Genomic DNA, 27,574 nt, shown 5'->3' on the forward strand with positions numbered 1-27,574 from the left:
CAAAAATGAAGAAGTGAGATAAATTAGCAAGCTTTAAATTAAAAGAGACAAAAATACTGTCTGTGTGGTTTTGTTTACGCTAGGCCATTGTAGCTGCTCGCCACATCCCTGTTCATTTCAAGGAGTCCAGAGGTTTCTGTATGCACAGTCTCACGCTTGTTGTGTGTGATATATGCAGGGATGGTGATATGGCGAGATAGTGAGGGAAGTTAAATTTAATATGAATTTAAAGAATGTAATATTGCTATTATGCATTAGTGGGAAGAAAAAAAACCCTAAATATTGCCATGACTGGCAGACTGTTGGCAATCACCAGCACAACCCTAATTTTCTTTAGTTAGGGAGGATGTTTAATTGCATATTTAGGAGGGCTTACATTAATCATGCTTTTTAGACTTCTGTAATCTGACTCTACATTTGTGCCTTGTTTCATGTTACACTTGTTCCTAATATTAGTAATATGTTAGACTGCTTCTTGTAAGTGGTTTAGTTTGATTTGTATACTGTGTGAAATGTGAGTTTTGTTGAAATCGAATAACAAATATGCTATAAGTTGAAAGGTTGCTGGGTATAGTTCCTCTGCCAAGACAGAACAAAGCTTTTTAATTACAGCTCCTTGGCTTTTTGTCCTCCTGCAAAATTCTGCAAAAACGAATAGGCCAAATTCTGTGAAACCCAAGGGGAGATCTAAAACCTGCAGGACACTGGCCCTCGGGGCCTGGAATTGCCCACCCCTGGTTTAAGGGATTGTTGTGACTCAGGATATGGATGTTATTTTAGAGATAACATTCATAAGAGGGTGAAACTGAACAAAGATGCTCTACAGTGATCTGAGAACTATTTGTGTTTGTTATCAAGTCATTATCTATTGATGCAAGATATGAAGCCATTAAAAAAATAAATGGACACTGTGTATCCTACTTCTTTTAGTCTCTCTCTGCTGTATAGCTAACATTAGCTAGAGTGTGCTAATATAAGGTTGAACAGAGCAGCTTAATTGTGAGTGGACTTTCAAATTTAGTCCTGTTTTAGAGTAGATGTTTGTACTTAGTAGCACCTTGTTTCAACTAGTAGATGACACTGCATTCAATAGTAATAAGAACTATGCATAATTATTCTAGTGGTGCATGTTTTTTAATTATTTATAGGCCTCTTGTAACATTTGTTACGAGAGTGTGTCCCACAAAAATAGTGTCTTTGTGGTGAAAGCGAGGAAGAAGGTGCATATGTAAGCATGTGTGGAGGCACACCCATCTTTTCTCCAGCTCCACCGCCTGGATTACAGTGCGCAATGTGATATCCCCGTGTTGGTGGTGTTCTGTATTATCATAACAGTGATGGTCCAGGATCAACTGACCCGTCACGTTGTCCTAACATTCAGCAATTTTTAAAATTATCACTAGCAACCCAACATTAGTAAGCTATATTTGGCTAACAGGAAAGCTAACTTGATGCTGCATTTATATTGTATAAATTATTAAAGAATACTGGAGACAGCTGAATCATCAAAGACTGTCACACCAAGAGTAATCTGACCAGTTTGCTCATAGGGAAACACTAGACTTGAAAGTCCTGTGCTAAATTGAGTGCATTGTCCAATAGTAAATCTCTCAAGCTTGTTTCAGACAGGTGAAAAGGTGAATTGTAAAATATACCCTGTGTGGGGAAAATGCTACACCTCAGTAGTTTATTTGAACTCGTTCTAGAATACAGAAGATTAGACTTAATGCACTTACAGGTGACAATTCAATAGAAGTGTTGTACAATTGAATAAATCATGCTGTCTTTCTGTTTTTGGACATTGAACAAGCCTTTTGATAATGTAGGTCAGTACTTTGAATATTGTTTCAATTATAAAAAGCATTCAATATTTGCATAAGTCACATACAACAGCTTTTTTATGAGGCTAATAGGGGACTAAAGTAACAGTACAAAACTAAGAAGAAGAGCATGTCCTGTAAGCATCTACTTTCAACATTAGTACTTCTCATTTTCATATCAGGCCACACCATTACTCAACACTTAAAGGTCTTCTATAGTAAGTCACAGTTTCACTTCGGGTTTTTTTTATGTGGCCCCAGCAGAGCATGTTTTACTTTTGTTACTCTAATTTGGCTTATCTGTGTCATTTGTGCTCATGAACCATGTCCAGTTTATTTCAGATTTCATGTCAGTGCTTATTCTTGTTAGATTTAAAGTATTATTATCCTACACTGGAAAGCTTTTTAGTGTTAGGCAAACAGTCTACTGAATATACTCAGCCTGTGCAGTGACATGAAGTAACATGGTTATAATCTTTATATTTCTCAGAATATCATTTTTCCTTCCTACAGATGCTCAGGGGTGTAAAACAAAGCCAGGCTTTCTTGTATTAACCTGCTTGACATAACCTACAATAACAGTCAGAAATAATGAGGATCACAATGAAGATTAGTTTCTCCGGAAACCCAGGCGCTGTGCTTCAAGTGAACGCTCACTTAAAAGGGGCGATTGGCATTTTACCAACCCATTAATCTTACTTAGCTGTTTTTAAGGTTTTTTTTAATCTTATCACTGGTGCATCTCAGTGTGTTTGTTTTGGTTATCTGTCATCAAGTTTGTATTTGACCTAAGAGAGAGAGAGAGAGAGAGAAATTAATAAATAATTAATAAATAATCAGAAATTCAGTAAGAGAAATTATTTTGTTGTTGGGATAATTTTCAGTTGTCAAATTGATCATTTGAATATTTCCATTTCTTAGGTAACTATTCTATAGGGTATCATTGTCACGATGTCATCCAACATGTTATCAGATATTCATTTGTTGTGTAGATATCTGGTCTCTGTTTAGGGGATTCATGTTTTATTTTTAATTTTAAAAAAAAACACGTAAATATATATATACCGTCTCTTCGTGTCCAACTGACATCAGTCACAGTAGTAGTTATACTTCAAATTCACCTCATTGTTGCTGGCTCAAACTTGCTGGTAGATTTCATACTGCCATACCAGAAATTCTTTCATTGTTTGCACAGAAGAACCCCCCCCCCCCCCCCCCCCCCCAAAAAAAAAAAAAAAACCCAAAAAAAAACAAACTAAAAAAACATGTACAATATCCAAGTGCTTCACAACAATATCTTTTTTTCCTGGCATAGGGACAGCTCTTATTCTCTGCTGTGTTCATTGGTTGAGTGAGCAGCGAGGCTTCAGAGTGTGACAGTAAGCGTGGTGCACAGTGGGAGGAAAAAAGTATTACAGCTTTTGCTCCTTGTAAATTTCTTTCAAAGACAGTTACTGTGCTGTGATTTCTGTTGCAGTTCCTCATGAAACAATGTCTCGAACCTGTGTGGTGATTTTTGTTGTGAGTCTTTGCTGCAGCTGCCACTATAGATTACTACAAAGCTCCAAAGCCCAACTCAAGACATTCAAGACAGCTAGATTTACAATAATAATTTCACAATGTACATATTTGTCTGTTTATATGCTGCATACTAAAAAAATAGTAAACTCATGTTTTTTAGAGGTGCCTTAACATCGAAACTTTTTTCACACCTTTGTTTTTCCAAGAAAAACAAGATGACTATATTAATCTTCTGCTAAAGTACCACATTTGTCTATGAGCACACTTTATGGTGTTTCCATAGCTCTCTGAAATTAAGGGATGGGATCTATTCCCCACTGCTGTATAATATCCATCCATCCATCCATTCGCTTCCGCTTATCCTTTTCAGGGTCGCGGGGGGCGCTGGAGCCTATCCCAGCTGTCATAGAGCGAGAGGCGGGGTACACCCTGGACAGGTTGCCAGTCTGTCGCAGGGCTAACACACAGGAACAGACAACCATTCACACTCACATTCATTCGCACATTCACACCTAGTGACAATTTGGATTATCCAATTAACCTATCCCCACAAGCTGCATGTCTTTGGACGGTGGGAGGAAGCCGGAGTACCCGGAGGAAACCCACGCAAACACGGGGAGAACATGCAAACTCCACACAGAAAGACCCCGGCCTGATGTTGGAATTGAACTCAGGACCTTCTTGCTGTGCGGCAACAGTGCTAACCACCGTGCCACCGTGCTGCCTGCTGTATAATATATTATTGTAAATTTAAATGTTATTAGGAAATGATCAGACAAAAGAGGGTTTTTAGAAATACTGTTAAATGTTCAGTTTCTATTCCATAGGTTAGAATAAGATCTAGAGTGTGATTAAAATGGTGGGTGGGTTCTTTTACATTTCGAGAGAAGCCAATTGAGTTTAATAATAGATTAAATGAAAAATTAATTTTGCTTGTCCTCACTTTAGCACAGAGAAGTTAGTTGGATATGGACAGTATTGCAAACATGAACAGTTAGTGACAGCTAAAATCAGTAGAGTGGGCTGTGTGTGTTTAGGATGGAGGATGGGTTTAGTTTAGTTTCACTTTCAGGGTACTAAAATCAGAGGTAGATATAGTGATAAGACTTGTGATTCAAACACCACTGGTGTTTTGTTATGCATAGTTGTTCAGTTGTACACAGTAGATACTAGAAAATAAAATAATTACTTGCTGTTAAGTAACAAATAGATAAATACTATTTACTAGTATTAGTAGTATGAGTATTTAATGCTAATACTACTAAAAAGAACAGTACCATTCTTAATTGTAGCCATTACAAAACACAGATATTTGTATAAGTTTATATTATAATATCCAGGACTGTGGTAGTAGCTTCTTTCCGGTTTTACTTTACCCTTCGGATTGAATTGGCAGCCTCCAGTTGTTTTCTCTGTTATTTGGATAGAGTGGGAGTGAATGGGCCTGAGAGATTTGGGGGAAGAGATATAACAAATTCTTTTCATGGTGCATATAGAAACACCCTGAATTAACCATAAAGAAATGGAAACCGTACAGCCAAGCCAACAGTTGGGTCACAACTTGCTACTACCTGTTGGGTTTATTTACACTGGAAAAGCTCAAAGGTTGATCTGCTGCACATATGAGTTCCACGGAATGAGATGAACAGATGGAGGACTGTTAAAAGCACATTCCTCAAAAGCTCTGTTCTGCCAGTATCATTTTTAACACATCAACACTAGAAACGTATATTCAAACTGTGCCACTAAGTGTGTTTTAGACCAGTATACACATGCACTAAGCCAGCCAAGTTCAAGATCTGCTTCTTTGCCCCCCCACCCCCACCCCCACCCCAAAGAAAACCCCAAAACAAAATGAAGTTTGATTAAAGTTTCTTCTGTTTAGTCTCCAAAGTTACATGTTTGCATTGTGCTTCTAATGTTGCACTGAATTATTGTAGTGCTACCAACCCATGATAATACTAATTATGTGGCATAGCTCTAACAGTTGAGCCGTGCTGGCCTTCGGACATTCAGTGAGTGAGAGGAAAAACGTTAAAAGTTAACAGTTTATTAAGCACTTAAATTAGCCAGAGAGCAAAAAAACATTGTCCACTTTCTTCACATATGAGAAAGAACAATCCACATGTAATTAGTGGATAGAATTGGATGAAAGGAGGGTAAAACGATATTGGATTATATTAAGTACCTGGTTCTTTATCCTTTTAAAACTTCTTTATAGTTAGTTTACGTTATAACACGTACGTTTATCCTACGTGTTATAAAAAGTTCATAACACAGTTACAAAACAGGAAACCAAATGCCTAACCATATCTTACCAAGAAATAAATATGCTGGTTATAATTGACTATTAACTGTGACTAGTAGAATAGTTGACTATTAAAGTATCTCACAGACTGATATTTTAAACAACAGATTTTGACCTTTTAAAATATGGACTTTAAATGATCAAAGGTGAAATTTAAAAAAAAAAACTTAAATATTCACAAAATGTCTTTATGGATAACCTATGGAAATTAAATGACTAGGATGACTATGTTCCACAGTATATGGGTGTGGATGACTTAAGTCTTGCGCAAAATCTAAAGCAAACATGGGCAGGGATAACTTTTAGGTGCCTTTTTGCCCCTCTCTTCCTTTGCATTCTATGCCTACTGTGTGTTTCAAGTGATGTGTATGTTTACTGAGGGTTTTTGAGTTTTACTCTATGCTTCACAGTAAACAGTGTTTTGCTTGATTGTCCAGTTACATTTTATCTAATGTACCTATCTGTGGTCCAGGAATTTAAAACATCTTTATGATTTCTGTCATGTCACAAAAACTTGATTCTAAAAGTGTGACGTTTTGGTCTGCACCACTGGTTTTCTATTCTAAAGACTTAAGTGCAAGAAAGAACACAAACAATCAATGTAAAGTTTTATGAGTGCTAGCCTTTTGATCAACTTTAGCCAGTGGCTCTTGTTGGGAATCCGCAGCACATTTCAGGTTCAAACAGATGTAAATCTGTTTGAACCTGTATGTGTGACAGATTAAACTTACATTGCTGCTGACTGTAATGACTGAAGGGAGGTGCGATGAAACGATTTCCTTCCCGTGTTGAAGCTTTCCCAGGCAAAGCAACGATCTCAGCAAAACAAAACAGTGATACTACCACTCTGTTACACACTGAACTTTCCCGTGCTTGCTCTGTAGTAACGTTTTTATAGTGATAAGATGTCCAGAGAGTATGTACTTTGGCATCCCAGACTAGAACTCACTGAAGTGGCCCAATTCCGATGTTTGTAATTCCCTGTCAACAAGCTTAATAGGGATCCACCCATTGTGAAATCCAGTCAATAGTTGATGCCATTATATATTTTTCTGATTATTTTTCCCTTTTGTGTAACTGAAACATGTGCAGTGTTCAGTCTTTCAGTACTCAACAAGACTGATACTTATGTCTAATATATTGATATTATATTGATGGTCTTAAATAAGTTTGACAGCTTAACTTAGGTTTTTTTTAACTGTAATTTCTTTTTTAAAGGATTTTTTCCCCAAATCTTTTAAGTATTTTCTGTGTTAGATTTTTGTGCTTTTTTTATATCTTCATGTGGTATTCTTTCAGTGACACCAATGTCACTTAGACAAAATGTTTGACAGAAAATATCATTAATATTATTATTATTGCTAGTAGTACTGGCATAGACACCGTTTTCCTGTCAAAACTACCTGAAATCTTCATTGCATAGTTTCAACAAGGTTACATAAACATACCTCAGAGATTTTGGTCACATTGATACGATAGTATCAAACAGTTGTTCTTCAGCTGCACATCTCCTGTTCCAACACATTGCAAAAGTGCTCTACTGGATTGAGATCTGGAGACTGTGGAGGCTATTTGAGGACAGTGAACTTAATGTTATGTTATAAAATTTGGTCTGAGAATGTTATCCTGCTGGAAGCAGCCATTAGAAGACGGGTACACTGTGGATGCTGTGGATGGTCAACAAGAATACTGTGTTATAATAATGTGTTGTGTATTCAGAGATGCTCTTCTGCATGCCTCACAGCAAGCGGCTGTTGAAGTTACTGTTGCCCTCCTTTCAGTTCAGGGCAACCTGACTCTTTTCCTGTGACCTCTGACATACACAGGGTATTTTCAGCGAGAACTGCTGCTCACTATTCTGATGCTGGGTTTAAATTTCAGCTTGCTGTCTGGACCATCTTCATGCGTTGCTGTCAGCAGCTCGTCATGAGTTGCTATCATATGATTGGCTGTTTAGACATTTTCATTAACAAGCAGTTGAACATAATAAATAATAAAGACCCTAGTGAATGTAGAAAATCCCCAAGTTGCTTGTGTAACAAACAAAATAAATATTGAAGCACATATGTTATTTAATTTTTAGTAAAGGGGTTGCTTTGGGATCTGCTTTTTTTGTAAATAAAAAAGACTCCCTGAAGGAATGTGTGAATGTAATTTAGGACATTTCCTAAGAGGTTACTGCGCAGTAATAAAGCAATAAACAACTTAATGATATTGGACTGGTGACACCATAGTTTTATAAAAGAAAACTATGGAGGATATCTCAGTTTTAACTTTTACTCTGAAAGTTTCTTTGTGGCTCCTGGAAGTTAAATATCTGCTGTTCTCAGTGACCCTAAAAGGGAAACTGTTTCATTTGGGAAGGGATTTAATCACTCTGCTGATCAATGTTTGAAGACGGCTAAAGTCAGAATGGGAAATGACTGTTTAGATGATTCACTTTTTTAAGTTCTGGGGGCTAAGATGAAGACTATTAAGCTTCATTATGTAATTAGTGATAATTGCTTGTGGCCTCTGGGAAATTTTATTGTAGTTTGTTCTACAAATATTTGTGTAATGTTCTCGTGGAACTTCTTTTGAGCATTTTTTTCCTTGGGAAGAGAAACTTTAAATCATGATTGGGCCCATTAAAACGGTGGTGATTATTATTGATTATTAGTGTGACATTTACGGGTAAAAGAGTGTTGACTGTTTGGCAGAAACCGATGTCTTAGAGTAGCCGACCTGTTATTTGTCAAGAGTTTTTGGCCTGTTATTAGTGTGATTTTAACCCTGGACGTATCTCATTTAGAAAAGAGTGGGTTTTTTTCCCCCACTTGATGGCCTCTGAAGAACAGAGTGTTTATAGGACTGGTGGCAGTTGTCATGACTTCAGTAGACTGTTTCCACTGTTCTTGCACACGAGTGAACTAGAGTAGGATGGAAATATTACTCTTCTCTGGTTTGGGTAGTCTTAAGGGGAAGCCCTGTGTCACTATCATTTGCATGAAGTGAGAGAATTTGCTCTTAGATATGACATGAGGCAGTTCTTCTTGGAGGTGCAATATAGCTCTTTTAACAGTAATTCAGCAAGTGAGAATTATGTTTACTATAGTGACAATATCAGATATTGGGATAGGTTAGATCGATACTGTCACGGTGGGATACGTTATGGCAATGTAAATGATTGCTTGAGTAATTAGCATTGGCATAGAGGTCATGATAGTGAATGTTCCCATCCTGTTTTTTTTTTTGTTTTTTTTAAACGTTAACGATAAGAATAAGCATTACAGCTCTTTATCATACTCAAATACACAGTGTGTTAATATATAGGAAGTGTTTTGAAAAGGAAAGCTGTGGTAATTAATCTTGGGAGGATGAGTTAGGGCTGACCTAGTTTCTAGTTAGCTCAGTAGGTTTGAGGAAACACTGGCCAAGAGTTTCTTTCACAAATTTGATGTGATAAAGAACAGGATTAGGAGTGAGGATGACATGCTTTCTGCTGTCTCTAATTTACAATAGACTAATTTACACAAATGCTGAGGTACAAGAGGCAGGACTTTTTTCTCCTCAACGTGGTCTTTGTCCCATTAGAAATAAACAGTGTCGCTTATTTGGATTTTACTGAATATTGTTATAAAGAGTGTATTGTTTCAGACAAAGACTTTATCGAGAGAATAGAAAAGTACTTTAAATTTTAAATTTCAATGAGCTAAAGACTCAAGGAACACTCTAGAAAAACTGGTAAACGTTGTTTAAATGATATTTATTCCATAATTCTTAGAGAAATATTTCGCCTTCTGTGGGATTGAAGAGTGGCTCTGAAGATTTTATATTGAAAGTGAAGTACAGATAAAGCAGGGCGATATGACCAAAAATATTTATCACGATATACATTTGAAAATTTGCGATAACGATATAACTGACGATATAACTGACGATATAATTGACGATATAATTGACACTAGACAAAATACTTTACAACTCCACATCTTTATTAGTGCAACCCCCCCCCCAAAACAATCAATGTATTTTCACTTAAACAACCAGCTGTTTTTTTTTTATCTGCATTAAAGTTATATAAAAATTTAACAGTGCAAATGCAAATTCCTTGCTGACAGTTTAACCAAAAGGCATTTCCAGTGGAAATTGGCCGACAGATCCTCAGCATAACCATGTATAATATCCACAAAACTTAAAAAGAGGTTATACACACACAATACGGTAATATTATGTTGAGACACAGTACGTATCACTCCGCGAGGCTCCTGCCTACGATAGCCATAATGATCCGACAATCCATCAAGCGGTGCAGGTTCGTAGCTTAGCAAAGTCATACTAAAACTTTTGACAGCTTTTCTAGCACCGTGTACGACATAAAATCGTTTCGAGGTCAGTAAACACAACCAGAATTCATACATAAGGCAAAGGGGATTATAAGGGGCACTGTCGATTTTCGGAAAAATCAAACGATTGATTTTAAATGTGCCTTATTTTCAAAAGAACACGGTAATAACGACGACCCGCTAGCATGCTCTACCAAAAGTAGTCCTTTGTTGTGTATCTGACGGACGGAAGCCAAACCAGTTCCACACCACTGAAGTTGCAGCATTTTTTACAAACCAATTCTGATTCATCTGTTTCATTCAACGATCCGCTTTCGCCCTTCTCATTCTCCGTCATGCTTTTTCCGCCATGTGCTTATGAAAACAAAGGCACTGTGCATGCGCGTTTTACCCGTATTCTATCGGGATGTTTCATATTCTTATCGTTGCCCAACATTATACCGTTATTACCGTGAAAGGTATGATATGGCCCAGCCCTAGTTAGTTATAGCCCTATCCATATAAACTTTCTGACCAAGTAGCCTAAATTAAAAAAAAAGATAATAATCTGCAGGTTTATTGATATTATTTTTAATGCTGATGTGAACTAGTAAACTCTGGAGAATTTTACTGTGTATTTACATGATCTCGATAATAATATCCTGTCTAGCTATATTTCTCAGAAGTTTCCCAAACTTGCTTATAGCTTAAGATCCCCTAACTGAACCGGATTCAAGCCTGTGTCTAGAGAAGCTATGAATCATTTTCCAGTTAATGATGGGGAATGTAGTCATGCATGTTGTAAAAGATTAATAAATAATTTATGTCAACTTACAGGAAGACATAAAGCAATAACTGTGGGGGTTTTTTGTTTCTTTTTAAAAACAGTGCAATTCAGCCTGATACTAGATTGATAAGAACTCCTGTTGATTTACTAAGCGAGCAAAGTCTACCAGTTATTCACTTCAATTCAATTTTATTTATATAGCGCCAAATCACAACAACAGTCACCTCAAAGTGCTTTATATTGTGTGTCATGCTGTGAAGAAGGTACTTTCGGCTCCTCCCTTATTTCCCAAAGGACCACAACGAGTGGATCCAGATGTTTTTTGGGTTTTTTTTAATCACACAGATTTTATGCCAGATCCCTTTCCTGACTGAGCCCTCCTATTTACCCCGGCTTGAGACAAGCATTGGGAGTACACAAGCTTGTAACCCCTGGAGGACAAGTTTGTGTCTTCTCCCAGAATCAAATCAGAGGTCTTTCAAATGTAAAACAAATTTGTTAACCACCACACTACTCTAATAAATATTAAATAATGGCAGTGCTATTTGTGATTCATGCACTTTTTTGTTCATTTTACATGCAAGCAGCAAATATCCAGTGTCATGTGGCATTTGTTGTGTAAAATCACAGTAAAATTCTGGTGTTCCAAAAGTTGTTTTCAGGTTACAGACACAAATACTGTTTCAGTTTTCAAAACATCACCTCTTTCTGCAGACTAGCCTCCAATCCCTTTATCTGGTGTTCATTCTCACACGGCAGCTCTGTAATCCTTTGTAATGACATGACAGGATGTTGTTGGCACATAGCAGCAGGGTGCTGCGTTCAGGTCAGCAACAAGCAGATAAGACCTCTGTGAAGGAGACCGTGGTCAAAGAGCTGCCCTGTTGGCTTTCAGTCAGACTGGGTATATCTGAATGCAATACATGTGTTTAGTATTTCATCAGGAACTACAAGAAAACAAATTATCTCTTACAGTGGAATAATAACTCCTCTGTGCACTTTTTTCATAATAGACAAAAGTAGTACAATGAATTTTCAGATTCGAGAAACTGAGACTAATATCACAATTTAAGCTACATTTCTGTAACGTTGTTTATCAGTGGGGGACCAAGGATGGAAAAAAGTCCCAGCATTCTATTTGTTTCTATTGGATGGCACTGCATGTAAAACACTGGGACACGACCACATGGTAATTAACACATAATGCACTACACACAAGCATAAGACATCATCAACTTTCTGAGACTACGTCCACACTTATGTGTTTTCTTTCCGTTTTGGCCTCCCGTTCACACTGAGACGGCGTTTTTGCTGAAGGAAAACGCAGCGTTTTCAAAAACGCATACATTTGGAAACTGTGCTTTCGTGTTGCAGTGTGGACAGCAAAAACGGAAACTTTCTAAAATGATGATGCATGTTAGTCATATGATGCAGACATGTGACCAATTTAACTAAGATAGCGGAGGGAATTATACAGCAGTTGTTTATTTTGCTCTCAATTTTGACAGCCCTATTAAAGATTAATCAGTCTGTACATGCTTCAGATAGCTTTTCTTCAAATTCTTTAACTCTCAATCGCTTTTGTAGCTTTGTACTTTAGTGTTACTTGCAGCAATAACTCCACCTCATTGTTAGTCCATTTTAAAAACTCGGGGCTTTTCCTCAACATTTTGCCATGACGTTTCAAAGAGCCGGAAAGTAAATAAGCGGCAGACAGAAATGAGGCAGGTCGAATCTTATTGCGTTTCACGCATGCGCAGTACTGGAACGTAAGCGTTTTCGCCCGTTTCAATGTGGACGTGCAACTCTGAAAACGACTGAAAACGCTAGTGTGAACGCGGAGTGTTTTCAGACGAAAATGCCGTTTTCAAATCTATCCGGGCTAGTGTAGACGTAGCCTGAGGTTATGTTGGCTCTACAAAGATTCCCCGCAGCAGTCTAGCGATACAGTGGTAGTCAGTGCTTCTGATTGTCCTGAGAGTAGGGCTGTGCGATATGACCAAAATCTCATATCCTGATACAGGATATTTGTCATCCCGATAACGATGTATATCACAAAATAGTGCTTTTTCTGTAAATTCTTTGAATCTCCGGCATCTCGACTTCTGTGAAGTGTTTTCAGCTTGGCGAGTGTTTTGACCAATGCATTAAACAATATATTATGAGATATAAGCTGTAACGGCCGCCATTTTCTTTGCGATTATTTATTACAACCGCTGCCTAAGCGAAAACCTGTAGTGATCCTGTATGTGTCAGGAGTATCGGAGCAGATGAGACCCAGGGAGGAATGCTGGTTTGAGCGGAGAGTCAAAGAGGCCATTAACGTAAAAAGGGAAAGACCATCTCTGAATCGAGGAGGGGGCCTAGGGGTACATCTTTCGCCATCATACAATGCTGTGATTGCAGCCATTCCCCAACTCTCTGTGAATGGTACTCATGGCCATTGATCAATGGTCATGAGAATTTGCATAATTATGATTAAGGAACTGACCTCCCAGCCCATTGTTCCTTCAGTGGGCTGATTTCAGTCATTATGCAAATATCCTGTTTGATTGGGGAAACCTGCAGTCAGCTATGACTGAAGAAGTCACTTGGATGAGTGACAAAACATTCCTCCCACTGAAAACGCTACATCCAGATGAACAGAATCAACTTTTGGAGGTATTTATTACATGGTGTGCTGCTGGGAAAAGCCTCTTCTAAAGTTTGAGTCTCCATACTCTTTCACCTGATTCTTGCGTAGGTAGTAGAAGAGGTTTGTTGTGTTTGAGTCTGTGGTGGGGACAGGTTTGCGGCATAGTTTTCCGTTTTCTGCTGTGTCAGACTTTTCATAACCAAACCATGTCCATGCTACAGAGGTAGCCCCTTGTTTAGGAATAAGGTCCTTGATTTGTTTTGACTGGTCCTTTTATTTGGAGCTACCTGTTCCTGCTTCATTTTCACTGGCTATGCTGGTATCCTCTGTGCCCCGATGCCTAAACAGTGTATTTTGCGACACCATAAAACAAAGGATAGCGTATAATTTGAAACGATAGATGTTTTCATATCATCATCCGATATATTTTGTCATATTGCACAGCCCTACCTGAGATCTATTCAAACTGGGAATGATTTGGTTTTTGTCTCACTTTGGATGAAGTTTATCATCATGCATAATTAAATGTATGCATGCTAAGTTTGTGTGGTTTTCCTACTGGTGATATGTGGGCCAACATGTCAGACTTGTTGAACTCCTCGTATACATGGACAGAATTTAAACTTTACAAAGGAAAAAATTGGGTGGGGAAATTTTAGTTTCTGTCTTATTAAATATAATGTTAATATAAATCTTCCCTTTACATTCAGTGTCACAACACTGTCTGTACCATTTGCTTTTAGATCAGATTTGCTGCTTTTAAAATGAAGACACCTTTGTACTGATCGGTTCTAAAGAATATGTTTTAATGCTTTATCATTTGTAATAAGAGCAGCAGCTTAAAGAGATGTAGAATGGAAAAGGCAAGAACAAAGACACTGCCTCATCATTGATGGCCTCCACCCTCACATTCTCTCCTCTGGATAAATGGGTGCCCTTGTGTCGTGTTTGCTGTTTACAGTCTACAGAATGGCTCTTTCTCTCTTCCCTGCCCTGCGTTCACCATCTTTACTCTCTCCCTTTAGCGTCTGACTCATTGCTGTCACTGCTTCTTTCTTCCCAGACTTCCCAGTGCGGTGTCCACTGGTGGTTTAATTGCTGGTCATACTAAAGTCTTGAATCACCCCACGTCATCTTTTCGTATATTCCAGACAAGTCTTGTTCACAAATATCTCAAACATCTTATTTGCAAACCACAACCAAATTACAGAAAAGGCAGTTTCTCTGACAATTCCCACGAGTTGGCATATTCATGCTATTATCTGTGTAATTTTGAGAGTACATGCTATACTCAAGAAAATCTCAAGACTTTTTAAGGTCATTTTACACTGCTTGAAAATATTAAATGAGAAATTGCATCTAATTCTGAAGTTCAAAGTTAACAAGTGCCATGTAATAATGACTGTAACCAAGAGGTCCGCCTGCAGTAGAAACACTTAACATAGGTGGTTATTTATAATTAAGTGTGAGATTGTTTTACACTGGCATCACCTTGGCAACTCTAAAGTAAAACCTTATTTTTGCTTATTTGTTTGCAAAATTTTTATTAGATGACACACTTTAGAAAGTAAAACAGTTCACACCACAACTCCCAAAACTTTAGCAACTGTCAGAGTAATGAAGGATTGGAGATGAATCTTAGTGAAATATTGCTAGGCACAGTATCAACAGCAGTGTCTTCTTTGTGTATTTTTCCTACAAGAATCATATTTATTCAACTTATTTTAACTCTACTTACCACAGTTTGAGAGCACACACAGATTTCACCTTATAAAGCTTAGAATAACTGAACTTAAGATGGAAAACGGGCAAGTTCTTTTGTATTGAGCACAATAAGATGGGACTTAAAAAGGAAGATACGGTGTTTTTTTTTTTTTTTTTTTTTTTGAGGTTGTTTTTTCCTTTTCCGGGTTTTGTTGGGGTTAGAACATCTTGCATCTCTCATAAAGGGTAATAGCCGTGACCAACCATAATCTCTGCCTTACTTGTCGTGTCGTTCTTCCCCACTTTTTAAAGAGAACAAAGTGCCCTACTTTTTAATTATTTATAATTTTAATATTTATTTATTTATTGCTTTTTCATGGAGGTTTAATGTTTTTGGGTGCTGGCAATAAATGAACACCTCTTGTAAACTGAGAGAGAGGTCAGCGGCTCGTAATGAATTAATCATTGGGCTTATCTAAAGCCACTGCTGTTCCCGTAACCCTAGGTAGCACAGCCAGTCGTCATTGACATTCAAAACACCAGACTCCAGCTAAGAAACCCAAACTACCCATGAACAGCCCTGTTTGAAAAGTTGAGATGGTATGTGATTTGCACTAGTTTGGAGTAAATAAAATATATTGTCTTTAGGCAAAGCTAATGAAAGGCCATGCGGGCAAATGATTAAACAATTTGCAAAACACCTCTGGGTTTTATGGAAAAGTTACTTTTATTACAGCTTGGTAATAACATGGAAATAGTGGTGTAATGTGGGATCTAGAGAAGTAATAACCAATTAAAGCACTTTAAATAACATGTAATTAGGTAAGGCCAATGTACAAAATGTAACATTTGTCACATATTAACATTGTTACTAAAAGCTTACTAAGCCATTTTTTCATCATAGGTGTTGTTACATTTGTTTTCACATTCTTAATCCGAATTGATACCACATTATATTCATTTCAGATAAAAATCAAGATTGTTACAAGCTATAACTGGGTTATTGCTCTAATTTACATGTAAATGACATAATTCATTGTGGTTACTACCCTTTTATTTCAACTTCATTGCAAACTATTACTGTTTTATTACCAAAGTAAGAGGGAAAATGATCTAATATAAAATATATTGTCCATAATATAATTAAATGAAAATTAAAGATAACAAAGATGTTGAGTTGGTGAGAGGGGGGAAAAAACTTGGTATTCTTCAGAGTCTTCTGGAAATCAGCAACTGCATTTATATACATCACAACTAACTGTGCTAAAATTACCACCTCTGAACTATCGTCTGTTTTCCCTATAATTAGCAGCAATTTACATAGGAAATGCAAACTCATAAAACAAATTTTCTGTGGATGTACTGCTGTAAGGGTCTCTAGGGATATTCAAACCTGTAACCTTGGCAGTATTCACACCTTGGTCAGGCAGCTGTAATCTGGTGTCACGGTGGTTGATGCATTAAATAATTTGCTCCAACCTGGCTCAGTTTCGTCTACCTCTCTCTGTCCAGGGGAGCACAGATGGATGATATATGTATTCATTTTCACAAATGAGAATTAGCAGCTGGTCAAGTTGAGCTCCACAGAGGGCAACGCTGGCACAAAGAGTTCAGTTCGCCAATCTCCAGCTGGCTGACGAACCCAATCTATCCCTAAGGGAAACTGACACTAAATACCAACATAACATAGATGGATAATTGGTTCTGGCTGTGACGTTTATTTCTTTTATGAGCCACATTGGCAAATGAATGTAATGGACTGCATTTACTTTTTATCCTTCACTAGTAATCCCAGTATTATTTGTTTTGTTTTTTTTATTGATTTAAATAAACTTTCGCCAACGTCTACTTAATAAATTACAATGGTACTTTACTTTCATCAATAAAACATTTTAATTGATGAAATTATTACATTTACACAAAAGCATTTCTGTTTCCAGAAGTTTTCTTTATTTCCTTTGGCATATTAAAGTCGGCTTTCTTAAGCTACATTAAAGAATGTGTCTGCCAGCAGAAGCACCCATCTGTTAACTGTATTCCTGAAACAAATGACACCTTTTTTGTTTTTTGCTGTAATTGATCATTTATGTTATTTATTTGAAATCCCACAGAGATCATACATAACTGTTTTGCTGTACTTTAACCACTTTTTAAAGGATAATTATATTTGTTTTAATTATTTTTAAATTGAAGCATTTACAAATGATAGCATTTTGAGCTTAAGGTAAAGAAAAGAGAAAAATCATTAGAAGAATCTTGACCTGTTTGCAAGATGACATTTCACTTAAATGACAAATAACTGAAACTGAAATGTCTCACTATATTAAATCATTATAGTGACCATACCATTAAACCGTCATGACATATTATGCCTTCAGAGTTCTTTTGTTTGCTCCCGGCTATGTTCCTGTCTTTGCTCATGAAAGCTGTCATTTATCACTGCAGAGCAAAGAAAGCTCTTTCTTCTTGTAGCATTTTCTGTGCATTTTTCAGTCTGTTTCATCCCACTCTGTCTCACTTTGATTACTGGGTTGGGAGCCTGCAGCCTGTATTTATGCCGCTATCTCTCACCAGAACCTTTTGCTCTTTGTGCCTTCAACTGTCTGCTGATGGGAGTTGGTCCCCGGGCTGCCTTGGCAGTGGGAAATGAGCCCTCGCTAACAGGGTTGACGTTTCAGCAACCCCTCTGTCCTCTACGGGGCTTTTCTGTCGCAGTTCACTCCCTCACTCAGGGTTATTAGTGTGCAGATCACTAGGGAGCCCGGCCCAAGCTGCACTGGCATCTCCTGGCTAATTAGCATCGTTTCTTGCACTGTGGTTTTGTTTGGTTGTTTGTATTTTTTTTTCTTTGTCTGAAAAAGTCTGAAATCAAGAGTGCAGTCACACCTAAACTTTGGTTTCTATATGTTACAGTTAGTTTAGTTATGCAGTTTGTTCAAGTTCAGTCCACCCACTTACCAACAAACAAGTGTCTAGGAGCTTATTTATTGCAGAGTCACAGAAACTTTCAAATAATGAAGTTTGGGAAGGGACATTGTGTAGCTTTGCCTGTGTTTAAAAATGATCAAATTTCAGGAATATTTTAAGAAATGTTGGTTCTAGACCCTCAAATGTGGTGAAGTTGGGTGCCGGTTTAGCTCATTGGGATGAGCAGGCGACCATATGCCACATGTCTGAGAGCGGGTTCCTGTCCGACCTGCAGCCCCTTTGCCGCATGCCTTCTCCTGTCTCTCTTTTGTTCTGCTTTCTTGTCAGTCTTCGCTATATCTACCCAAAAAAACTAGAAAGGCCCAAAATAATTTTAAAAAATGTGGTGAGTTTCTTTTTTTTTTTTTCCATTTTTTTATATGAATGTTAATGTATTATTACTGACCATTTCATCACTGAATCATTAGTCTCGGAGAAACTTGTTAATATCTCCAGTTTAAAAACAAAACATTAAAGAAATAGTAAGAATAAGCAGAGGGGTGGAGCAAATAATTGTGTTTCAATTTTTTAGTCAGGTTTAATAAGGCTGATTGGAAAGCACCGGAAAAAGGGGAAAAAAAGCAGAACAAAATATACATGTATGGGTGTTCACAGCAGTGGGAAGGATTAAAAAGGAAACCACATCCACAAGTCAAGATCTTAAGATGAATGAATCTCAGCAGGCTTTGTCTAAGTAAATAAGACTTCTCTGGTTTCACAGTATCCATGCTTTTTGAGCATGGCTTCATGTCTGTACTATAGCGTGTACTTCATCTTATCTTTTTTGAGGGCTCGACTCTGCACTCAACCCCTAGGGCTCGCCTAGAGAGTGCCAGCATCCCTTTGTCTGTATCACCAGTGACCTTTGACCTCTTTAGCTGGGCTTTCAGCCAAAGGGAGACCCATAAGCTGTGCTGTTATCTGGGTCACATCAGAGAAGAGAGACCTGCTGGTGTTTGGTATTGAGTCTCAATTGAATTCTCTCTTAAAAGCTTGAGGAATGGATCATTTCAGACTGTAACCTTTACTTACAAAGGACACACAAGAAAAAATAAAACTGAGATAAAATAGTGTTCAAAAATGCTGGTTCATGTTCAGGAATTGAAGAGTTAAAAAGAAGAGGCAAAAAAGGGACACATCGGGTCAACTATTTATTTATGTGTCACCCTGCGGGAGAGATGGCTCGTTTTTACCTACATTTGGATTGTGGGATAATATTATGTAGGCTAAATGTATTTTATGTGAAAACATTTCCCGCACATTCAGTTATTCAGTGTTGTTTCAGTTTGTAGTTTGGGACTTACCAGCTTTTCTTTCTTTTTTTCATTTATTTCTTTATTTTTGTAATGTTAATGTCCAGTGGGTTGTTTGCTACACCTAGTGGCTAATTATTTTTTTATGCCACAATCACCAGAAGTCGTAACAAATAAATTGGATATTTAGTATTTATTGCTGACAGATGAAGTGTGACTGATCAATCTGTTTAATTTGTTAATGGATGAGGTGCTGTCTCTTGCTGTACGAGATGAAGCCATGGGAGTCTGGCAGTATGGAAAATTGGATTTTATATGATTTTTGTATTTGGCAAATGTCACTGTCAATTAAATATAACATGTGCTAAAGACTATACGTTTATCAGCCAATGTGATTATCGCATTGCTATTCGAAGTGACATTTTACAATATAGATGCCAGTCTTAAGCACAGACAGCTTAAGTGTAAAATCAGATCATGTGGCACTAAACCAACACGTGACAGATGAGATCAGTGAAGTTACCAGGGAAAGTGGAACAGTGATTCATTGCACTGTGGTTCTTCATTAGAAAGAAATACAGACACTGGCAGGAAATGCGCTACTACAAACACAGATATGCCAGTATAACTTAAGAACAGGGTGAGAGAGATTGTTTTAATGGTTTCTACTCCCCTCTGTATTTACAGTATTATGCTGTCAGTAAACAGGATCAGTATAATCAGTTTATGGCTTTATTTGCTCTGCGGTGACTCAGATTGGCATAAAAATAAGTCCTGAAAATATTACTTTTCTTGCAAATCTGCTATATTTTAATAAGATGTTGATAAAAATGTAATTAGTCAAGGCTCACTGGTCTCGTTTTTAAACTAGAAACTTTCAGAATTGCTTATTTGGCTGTGTTGCTTGATTAAAAAAAACAAAACAAAAAAAAAATCCCCAATGTTTGTTCTCAACTTTCTTCTGTTTGTTTTCCTCCAGGTGAGGTGAAGATGGTGGACCGGCTTGCGAACAGCGAGGCCAACTCCAAGCGGATTGCGGTGGTTGAGAGCTGCTTCGGCGCTGCAGGTCAGCCACTGGCCATCCCAGGCCGTGTGCTGATTGGTGAGGGTGTTCTCACTAAACTCTGCCGTAAGAAGCCAAAGGCACGGCAGTTCTTCCTCTTCAACGACATCCTGGTTTATGGTAACATCGTCATTCAGAAGAAGAAGTACAATAAGCAGCACATCATCCCTCTGGAGAGCGTCACCATCGACACAGTGCCAGATGAAGGCGACCTGCGCAATGGCTGGCTCATCAAGACGCCCACCAAGTCTTTCGCTGTGTATGCTGCTACTGCCACCGAGAAGTCCGAATGGATGAACCACATAGGGAAATGTGTTGGAGACTTGCTGCAGAAGAGCGGCAAGTCCCCTACAGGAGAGCACGCGGCTGTATGGGTGCCCGACTCAGAGGCATCTGTGTGCATGCGCTGCAAGAAGGTGAAGTTCACGCCAGTCAGCCGCCGCCACCACTGCAGGAAATGTGGATTTGTGGTCTGTGGGCCATGCTCAGAGAAGAAGTACCTCCTTCCTAGTCAGTCGTCCAAACCAGTTCGTGTCTGCGAGCACTGCTACGATCAGCTGACATCCGTAAACCAGGCACGCTCAGACTCCATCACTCGGCACAGCAACAACCTCTCGGACGATGACGACGATGACGACAGCAGTGACTGAGGAAGGTCCGATCCTCCCAACGGCCTGTCCATCTCTCTGCCGTGGAGGAAGTACTCTGCCGATTATATTTTTTGTGTTTTTCATCCTTGTGATTGAATCATGATCCACCAAGAGAGGAATTCTGGATTAATTCATTAATTCACTTCGGAGTTCTGGTCTCATCTACAAACCAAAATGTTTTACCCTTTTCTGTGAATCCAGCAGGGATAAATACTTTCCTGAACACAGTGATTAATCAGTCACTTGAGAAACTGCCTGGGTGACCAGCAGCACTTTGAGATAAAGTTTTGACTGTTCATCACAGCCCTTCTCCCTTCCCTCTTAATTAGCTTCAGTTAGTCACTACAGAAAACAAAGGTGCTAATGAGAGACTTGCCCTCTGCTCTATACTCAGCTTAAGTTAATTTCTTCTTCTTTGTTTTTGTCTTTCTTTCTTATTTTTGTCCGTGCTCTCTCTACATGGACCTAAACAAGGTAACTGCTTGTAATTTCTGCAGGGAAAAGCAAATGTTTGGGCTGTAGCCTCTGTCTTTGGTTTTCTTTCAGGTATTTCACCAAACAGGACTTTATTATAACAGAATTCTGCACTATTTTTGTAAATTGGACTCCAGCAAAATGAAAAGTTTCCCTTTTATAAATATATATTGTGCTAAACCCAGAGCTTTTTCTAATCTACTATAGCTGCTTTTGACAAATCAACTAAAGCTTGTCTCACGGTGAGCGATTGTTTCTCTTTTAACAACCACGTATGAGTTTTCTTAGAGGCTGCCCCCAAGCTTACTCTGCCTTCTTCTATACCCTCACATAGTGCCTTGTAGAAAACTCAGCTTAGCCTTCAGCAAGCACAAAGGTTATTAGATAATAAAACAAGACTGCAAAAAACAGCGACTTCATGATAGGTTGACTCTGAAACACATTATAGAGGGTAGGCATGTTGTTTGGTTTTGTATGAAGACCAGGGCAATTATAGACCAGGGATCAGATGGGAACGGTTCAATTTGTTCCTAGAAACACTTGAAAGTCACTTAAACCAGCCATCCAATCTTGTAAGGGCAGTCACTGGCTTTTCCATTTAGCTGCTAGTGGGCAATTTTTCACTAGAGGAACCTAATTGCCTTGTTTCCACATTGTGTTAAAAACCAGAGGATGAATGGAAAGTATTGGTGATCAACATTCTCTCTCACACACACACACACATCTTTCAACAGATGGCTTGTGTGGACCTGTGTTCCAGACGAGGCTGATTGAACGCTAGTTGAGAGGTTGCTTTAGACCTTGTGAAAATCTTTCGTAGCCGACCATGGCTGGGAAATCTAGTTAGACTTCTATCAAACACCCCATTGCTTATCAAACAATCTAAAGTTTACCTTCAGAAATAAATAACTAGCCAGCCAAATATACTCTGATTCTGAATATTGATTGAATAAAGCACACATTACTTTGCAGTGCTGGGCTGATATGTTCATTTGTTCCCAAAAAGCTGTTGCACTGACCCCGCCTGTGAGTAATTATACAGCATTTTCCACATATTTTAATTCCATTTTGGCTCCATTGTCCATCCATGCTAAACAATACCCTTCATAAAGGGCCCTTTTGGAAATATTTTAATCAGCGAGTACCCTGTGATACATAAGTAATTGAGCGTTACAATCACCTGCATCTCCAATGAGTCTTTCATCCTCTTTAACTGCAAGGCCCTGTTCTGCTTTGCAGCTGAGCTCAGAGTTTGAGACACAAAAAGCATTACAGCTTCTAGCAACCGTAGTTCTAGGGTTTGCAACAGAAGATCTCCAGTTGTCAGATGGAGTACAGGACAGTGGTGCTAGAATCCACTGAAACAAGAACTCAAGCAGAGTAATGACCTCCAAGTCCAACACAATGCCAAGATGGCCAAAATAGCGTCTTGAGTAACGTGAGATTAGAAGGCCTTTGGACTGAACTTTTAAAATAAGGTCATGGTGTTATCAGCTACCAAATCAGTCATGGATCGTGGTGTTCCTTCAAACAGACTGCAAAAATAAAATCTGCTAAACCAAGTTGCAAAATATTCTTGTGGGGCTGTTAAGTCTCTGCTATAACTTTAATGTCACATTATAACAAAAGACAAAAATTGGTAAAACATGAAGTTGCTAGAGTGGGTAAAGACAAAGAATTGAAGGTTTTTGCACCTGGTTGGGTTTTGTTAGCTGTAGGTTATTTTTATCTTTGTGTTATACAAACGGATCCGATTAATGTAATACCTCACAGAGAGGTAGCAGTAGTTTGGATTCTGTTTGTGATATGATTGTTTAACACTCAGCTAATGCCGCCAGTGAATGACTGAATGAATGAAATGAAATGCAGTAATAAGGAAGTTTTAGGGCCTGGTGTGTGTTTTTCTTTTCTTGCACAACTGTGTGTGAACCATAGGTTGTGAAATTCCTACCTGCTCAGCAGCTTAGCAGGTTTTCTGGAATGAACATCAGGAAATCTGCATGTTGTCTTCCTGTCACTTGCCCTTTACTGTGCTGCTCTTTTACGTCAGAGGGAAATACTGTGTCATAAAACAAACACACCTCTTTTGAACTCTGCCAACACAAGCGACCATAACAGTCTGTCCATCTTTCCTTCCTTCCTTCCTTCCTTGTGTACTTGCTTCCTTTTTCAGTACCATCACTTCTCCATGGAAACCACAGCTTGTAGATCATGTGACACAGTGTGTGTGAATTAAGTCATGTGATTGGGTACTGAACGAGGAACTGAAAAAGAAAACTCCTTTGGGGAATTGACTACCTTCTACAGCCTGCAGAGAACTCAGGTTCAGTTTGCTTACCAGACGTTCATGTTATCAGTTTCAGTGCAAGTTTCTGTTCTCAGTGAGTCCTGTGAAGAGTTTCATTCCTCAGACCAACATTTTCAAATAAACAGCACTCAAAGTTGACTCTGAACTCCGCAGGATCATTAATTTCTCGGTATTTATGGCCCAAGCTTGTACTCAGATACTCATCAGTCTGCTTCTCTGCTGTATTCACTCTGCTGGCTCCTTCTGTGCTGTTGGAGGTCTCAGGATTGTCACTATTTGTAAAAGTGCACTTGTAGCATCTAAACCAAGACTGAGTTAGGATTCTCGTTTGTCCTGTTTCCCTGCGTCACTGCATGTCTGCTTAGAAAATCCAACATTTTTATCAGATTGACGCATCACGCTTCACATTGACGGGTGTTTACAGTATTCTTAAGAAAAGATTTAGCAACTCTGGAATATTGACGGGAATGTTTTCTCAGTCACATTAGAAACACAAGACATGCAGTACATGACAGCCATGTCATCTGCCAGGAATGCATTAGAATGCCAGGCATTTTGCCTATTGACAACTCGACTGAACGAGTAATCTTAACATATTGTATGAACCTGTCGAAGTGTGAAAGCAGGACATCAGCAGCTTGGATGAGACCTTTTTTTTTTTTTTTTTTTTAAATGAGCTACAGAGTGTAAAGGTCACCATAAAGTCAGCGTAGACTGCTGCATTGATTTCACTAAAGTGCATCTGTTTGATCGGCTGACTGAAAAAGTCAAAACACCTCCTACGGGGACAGCCTGTGACACCCAGCTCCAACCAAGCAGACTCTCACTCACGTGACACTTCATTTTCACAGACGGGTGAAAGTGTGAACTTGTATTTTGGAAGTTTTCTTCTCGTTAAATAGAGCACACTAACTGCATCAGGTTTTTTGGAATGAAACTCCTCATAGGTGTTTGTTTAAAACAAAAGACATGGGATAAGATGTACATGAGCACACTGCAGTCAGGACTAGAAACCGAAACCACAGAAGTGATTTTGCTTTAATCTGAGATCAAACGGGATTTGGAAAACAAGTTTGCGTTGCTTCTAACAAAAGCTGAACCTTTACGTCCAACACCTCTGAGTGTCTACAGATGATTTCCTTCATTTTGACTTTCTTTCTACACAGATATACAGTAACAGTACAGCATTAAGCATCTCAGTAAACCAGCAGAACAGGAAGAAGAAAGGGATCATTTTCTTGTTATGATCTTATAGGTTAAACTTTCTGGTAATGTTATAGCGATAAGAGAAATGACCATGTTAATGATCACTAACCAGCTGTCCTTTATACTCACTGTGGCGGTGGTGCTCACGGAGAGACTATGACGTCACTGTCGAATCCAGAAGCACAAAGTCCGGCCTCAGGTTTGCTGTGGATTGCACTCAACAAAGTCGGCACATGGATTCTGATCCAGGTTGTTACCATATACTGTCAGATCCACAGCGACTGGACATTTTCAAATGAATCCTCATGTTATTTTAAGCCTGTTGATTTTTGTACATTTGTACAGATTTGGGTTCTTTGGGTTGTAATGTTTTTGTTGTACAGTTCTCATAAGTTTCTGAAATGACGCTGTCTCAAGTCTCTTTGTGCTCAGCCCTCCTCTTCGTCCTGTCTGTCACATGTCATCAGTATCTGCAGCTTTGTAATACGGTTAAAAAACAGATGGGAACGTTTTGATGGCCACCATGCAGCCATGTGTGTTTTAAGAGATCCTGCTCCTCAGGAAAGGCAACAGCAGCCGGCAAATATTAAATGCCCGGTTCAAAGACACCTAGTTCCTGTGGTTTTGGGGGGGTTATATGCACTTAAACGGGTCATAACGCTGATTTCTTGGTAGTAAAACTTCTAGTATACAGTACAAAACTAAGGATTGCAATATGTACTTGTTTTTAAATGTCTCATTCCACAGTTTGACTAAAATTGAATCATTTTTTTTCCACCTCCCAACCTCCCAAACATATTGACCAAGAGAAATGACACAGTCTGATGCAGACGTACAAAAACCCGATGAGTCATTACTCCCCCCACAAGATTGTCTGTACAGTGTGATCCTGCTGCAGAGTGAACCATGAACATAAAAACATCTAAATCTTGGCTGATTGAGAATGTTACACTTAACTGGCTTTTATTATTTTTTTCCCTCACTTTTCCATCTGGCCAGAACTTTTGTGCTGTAAATTACAGTGTCCAGCTGTTTGCGTGTTCACACTGTGAGCAACATGTCTGACAGGTGGCGCTGTTTGTGTTGATTGTAGATTGAGGGGTTCTGATTACTTCTCCAAGCATTGATTAAGAAAATGTCACATGTAAACAAATCACACATGTAATTGTTTTGATTTTTAGAGGATTTTTTTTTTTCTTTTTCTTAAATGGCCCAATAGTGAAACTAATGCAGGGAAGGGCACGTTAATAACAAATAAATAAAATAAAAATAAAACCTTCAACTGAAAGAGTGAATATAATGTGTGTTACTTGTGACTTTTTTTTAAGCTGATCACTCTGCTGCATTCAGGCGATGTGCTTGTATTCAAAACTCTAAAATTATCTCAAGCATGTGACCTTTATGTTGTGTTTATAGGTCGTGAACTGGCAAAGCAGTGGAAAAGTTACCGTAGGCTGTAAATAATCTAAACCTAACATCTAGTATTTGATCTTGATAGTAGCATGGATTTGCAGCTGGAAGCTGTGCAGAAAATTGATTCATTATCATGATTTTTCTCGGCTTTTTCCAGCACATTTCATCCTTCAGTGGCTGTAAGAACAGCTGAGCCAGCCACAACGCTGCAGGGATAATTAAAGCTCAAAATCTACTTTTTTTTGGACAATTTTCTGTGAGTCTGACACATACGGGTCTATCAGGATAGTGTGGACTCACTCTCTACACATGTCCAAACTTAAGCGCAAAATATGACAGAAAGACAGTCTTTTAGCCCAGAGGTAAAATACTAAGGCTATAAAGATATAAAAAGGAGAAAAGTGAATGCTTTTATTTTGAAAATACGGGCCGATAATTTTTATATTCAGCCAGTAAACTAACACGTGGTGATTGAATGCTGCTCAGTTCAGCTCATGTCGCTCACAGTATGAACCACTTGGTTGAGGGTGGTGATGTTTTCAGGTGTGGGATAATATCCGCAAGTGAATCGGAGAAGAGCTGCAGATCTTGAGCTTCACACATTTTCCTTAGGAGCCGACTTGGGACAGCTGAAAAAGATCTCATTGCTTCTTGTGATTTAGGTTTTGTTGTACAAATGTTTTCTGTTGCTGTTTGATTTCATTGTTGGTTTTATTTCCTAGTTTTGCGGGTAATCTTAATTCTCTAAAAAGGGCTTAAATCAGAATGTAACCCGGCATATCTTCTTCATACTAATTCTTTAAGAATTGCTTTAGTATCTCTTATATAAATGATGTAACGGTTAAAATTCAAATATTGTCCTGTGTTGTCTTTATTTGACCTCTTTCTGGGAAAAAATAAGAGGGTCATCTTGTGAAAATAGATTTCATGATTATTAAACGTGATTTTTGCACTAACAAATGCAACTGAGGTTGATTTCATCTTTAAAAGTGTGTTACTGTTGAGTGTGTCTTTTTTTTCAGTTATGTAGTTATTAAAGAAAACTTGGTATGAAAATCCCAGCAGTAAGAAATAAAAGCTCGTCTTCACAGCCATGACAAACAGGAAAACCAAAGAAACGTAAACAGCTCGAACTAAGTGTACTGTGGTTAACTGAGTTCC

At 38.3% G+C, this 27,574-nt stretch overlaps 1 protein-coding gene across 1 annotated transcript in view; it reads left to right on the forward strand.

The window, feature by feature from the left end:
• Window positions 1–27,373, forward strand: part of plekhf2 (pleckstrin homology domain containing, family F (with FYVE domain) member 2) — a 32,268-nt gene extending 4,895 nt beyond the window's left edge. The window contains exon 2 of the mRNA XM_085176323.1: window positions 20,279–27,373. Coding sequence (XP_085032449.1) covers window positions 20,290–21,012 — 723 coding nt within the window. The 5' untranslated portion in view covers window positions 20,279–20,289 and the 3' untranslated portion in view covers window positions 21,013–27,373. The remainder of the gene's footprint in view (window positions 1–20,278) is intronic.
• Window positions 27,374–27,574: the final 201 nt, after the last annotated feature.

The sequence above is a fragment of the Neolamprologus multifasciatus genome, chromosome 11 (genome assembly GCF_963576455.1).
Source record: "Neolamprologus multifasciatus chromosome 11, fNeoMul1.2, whole genome shotgun sequence".
Classification (NCBI taxonomy): domain Eukaryota; kingdom Metazoa; phylum Chordata; class Actinopteri; order Cichliformes; family Cichlidae; genus Neolamprologus; species Neolamprologus multifasciatus.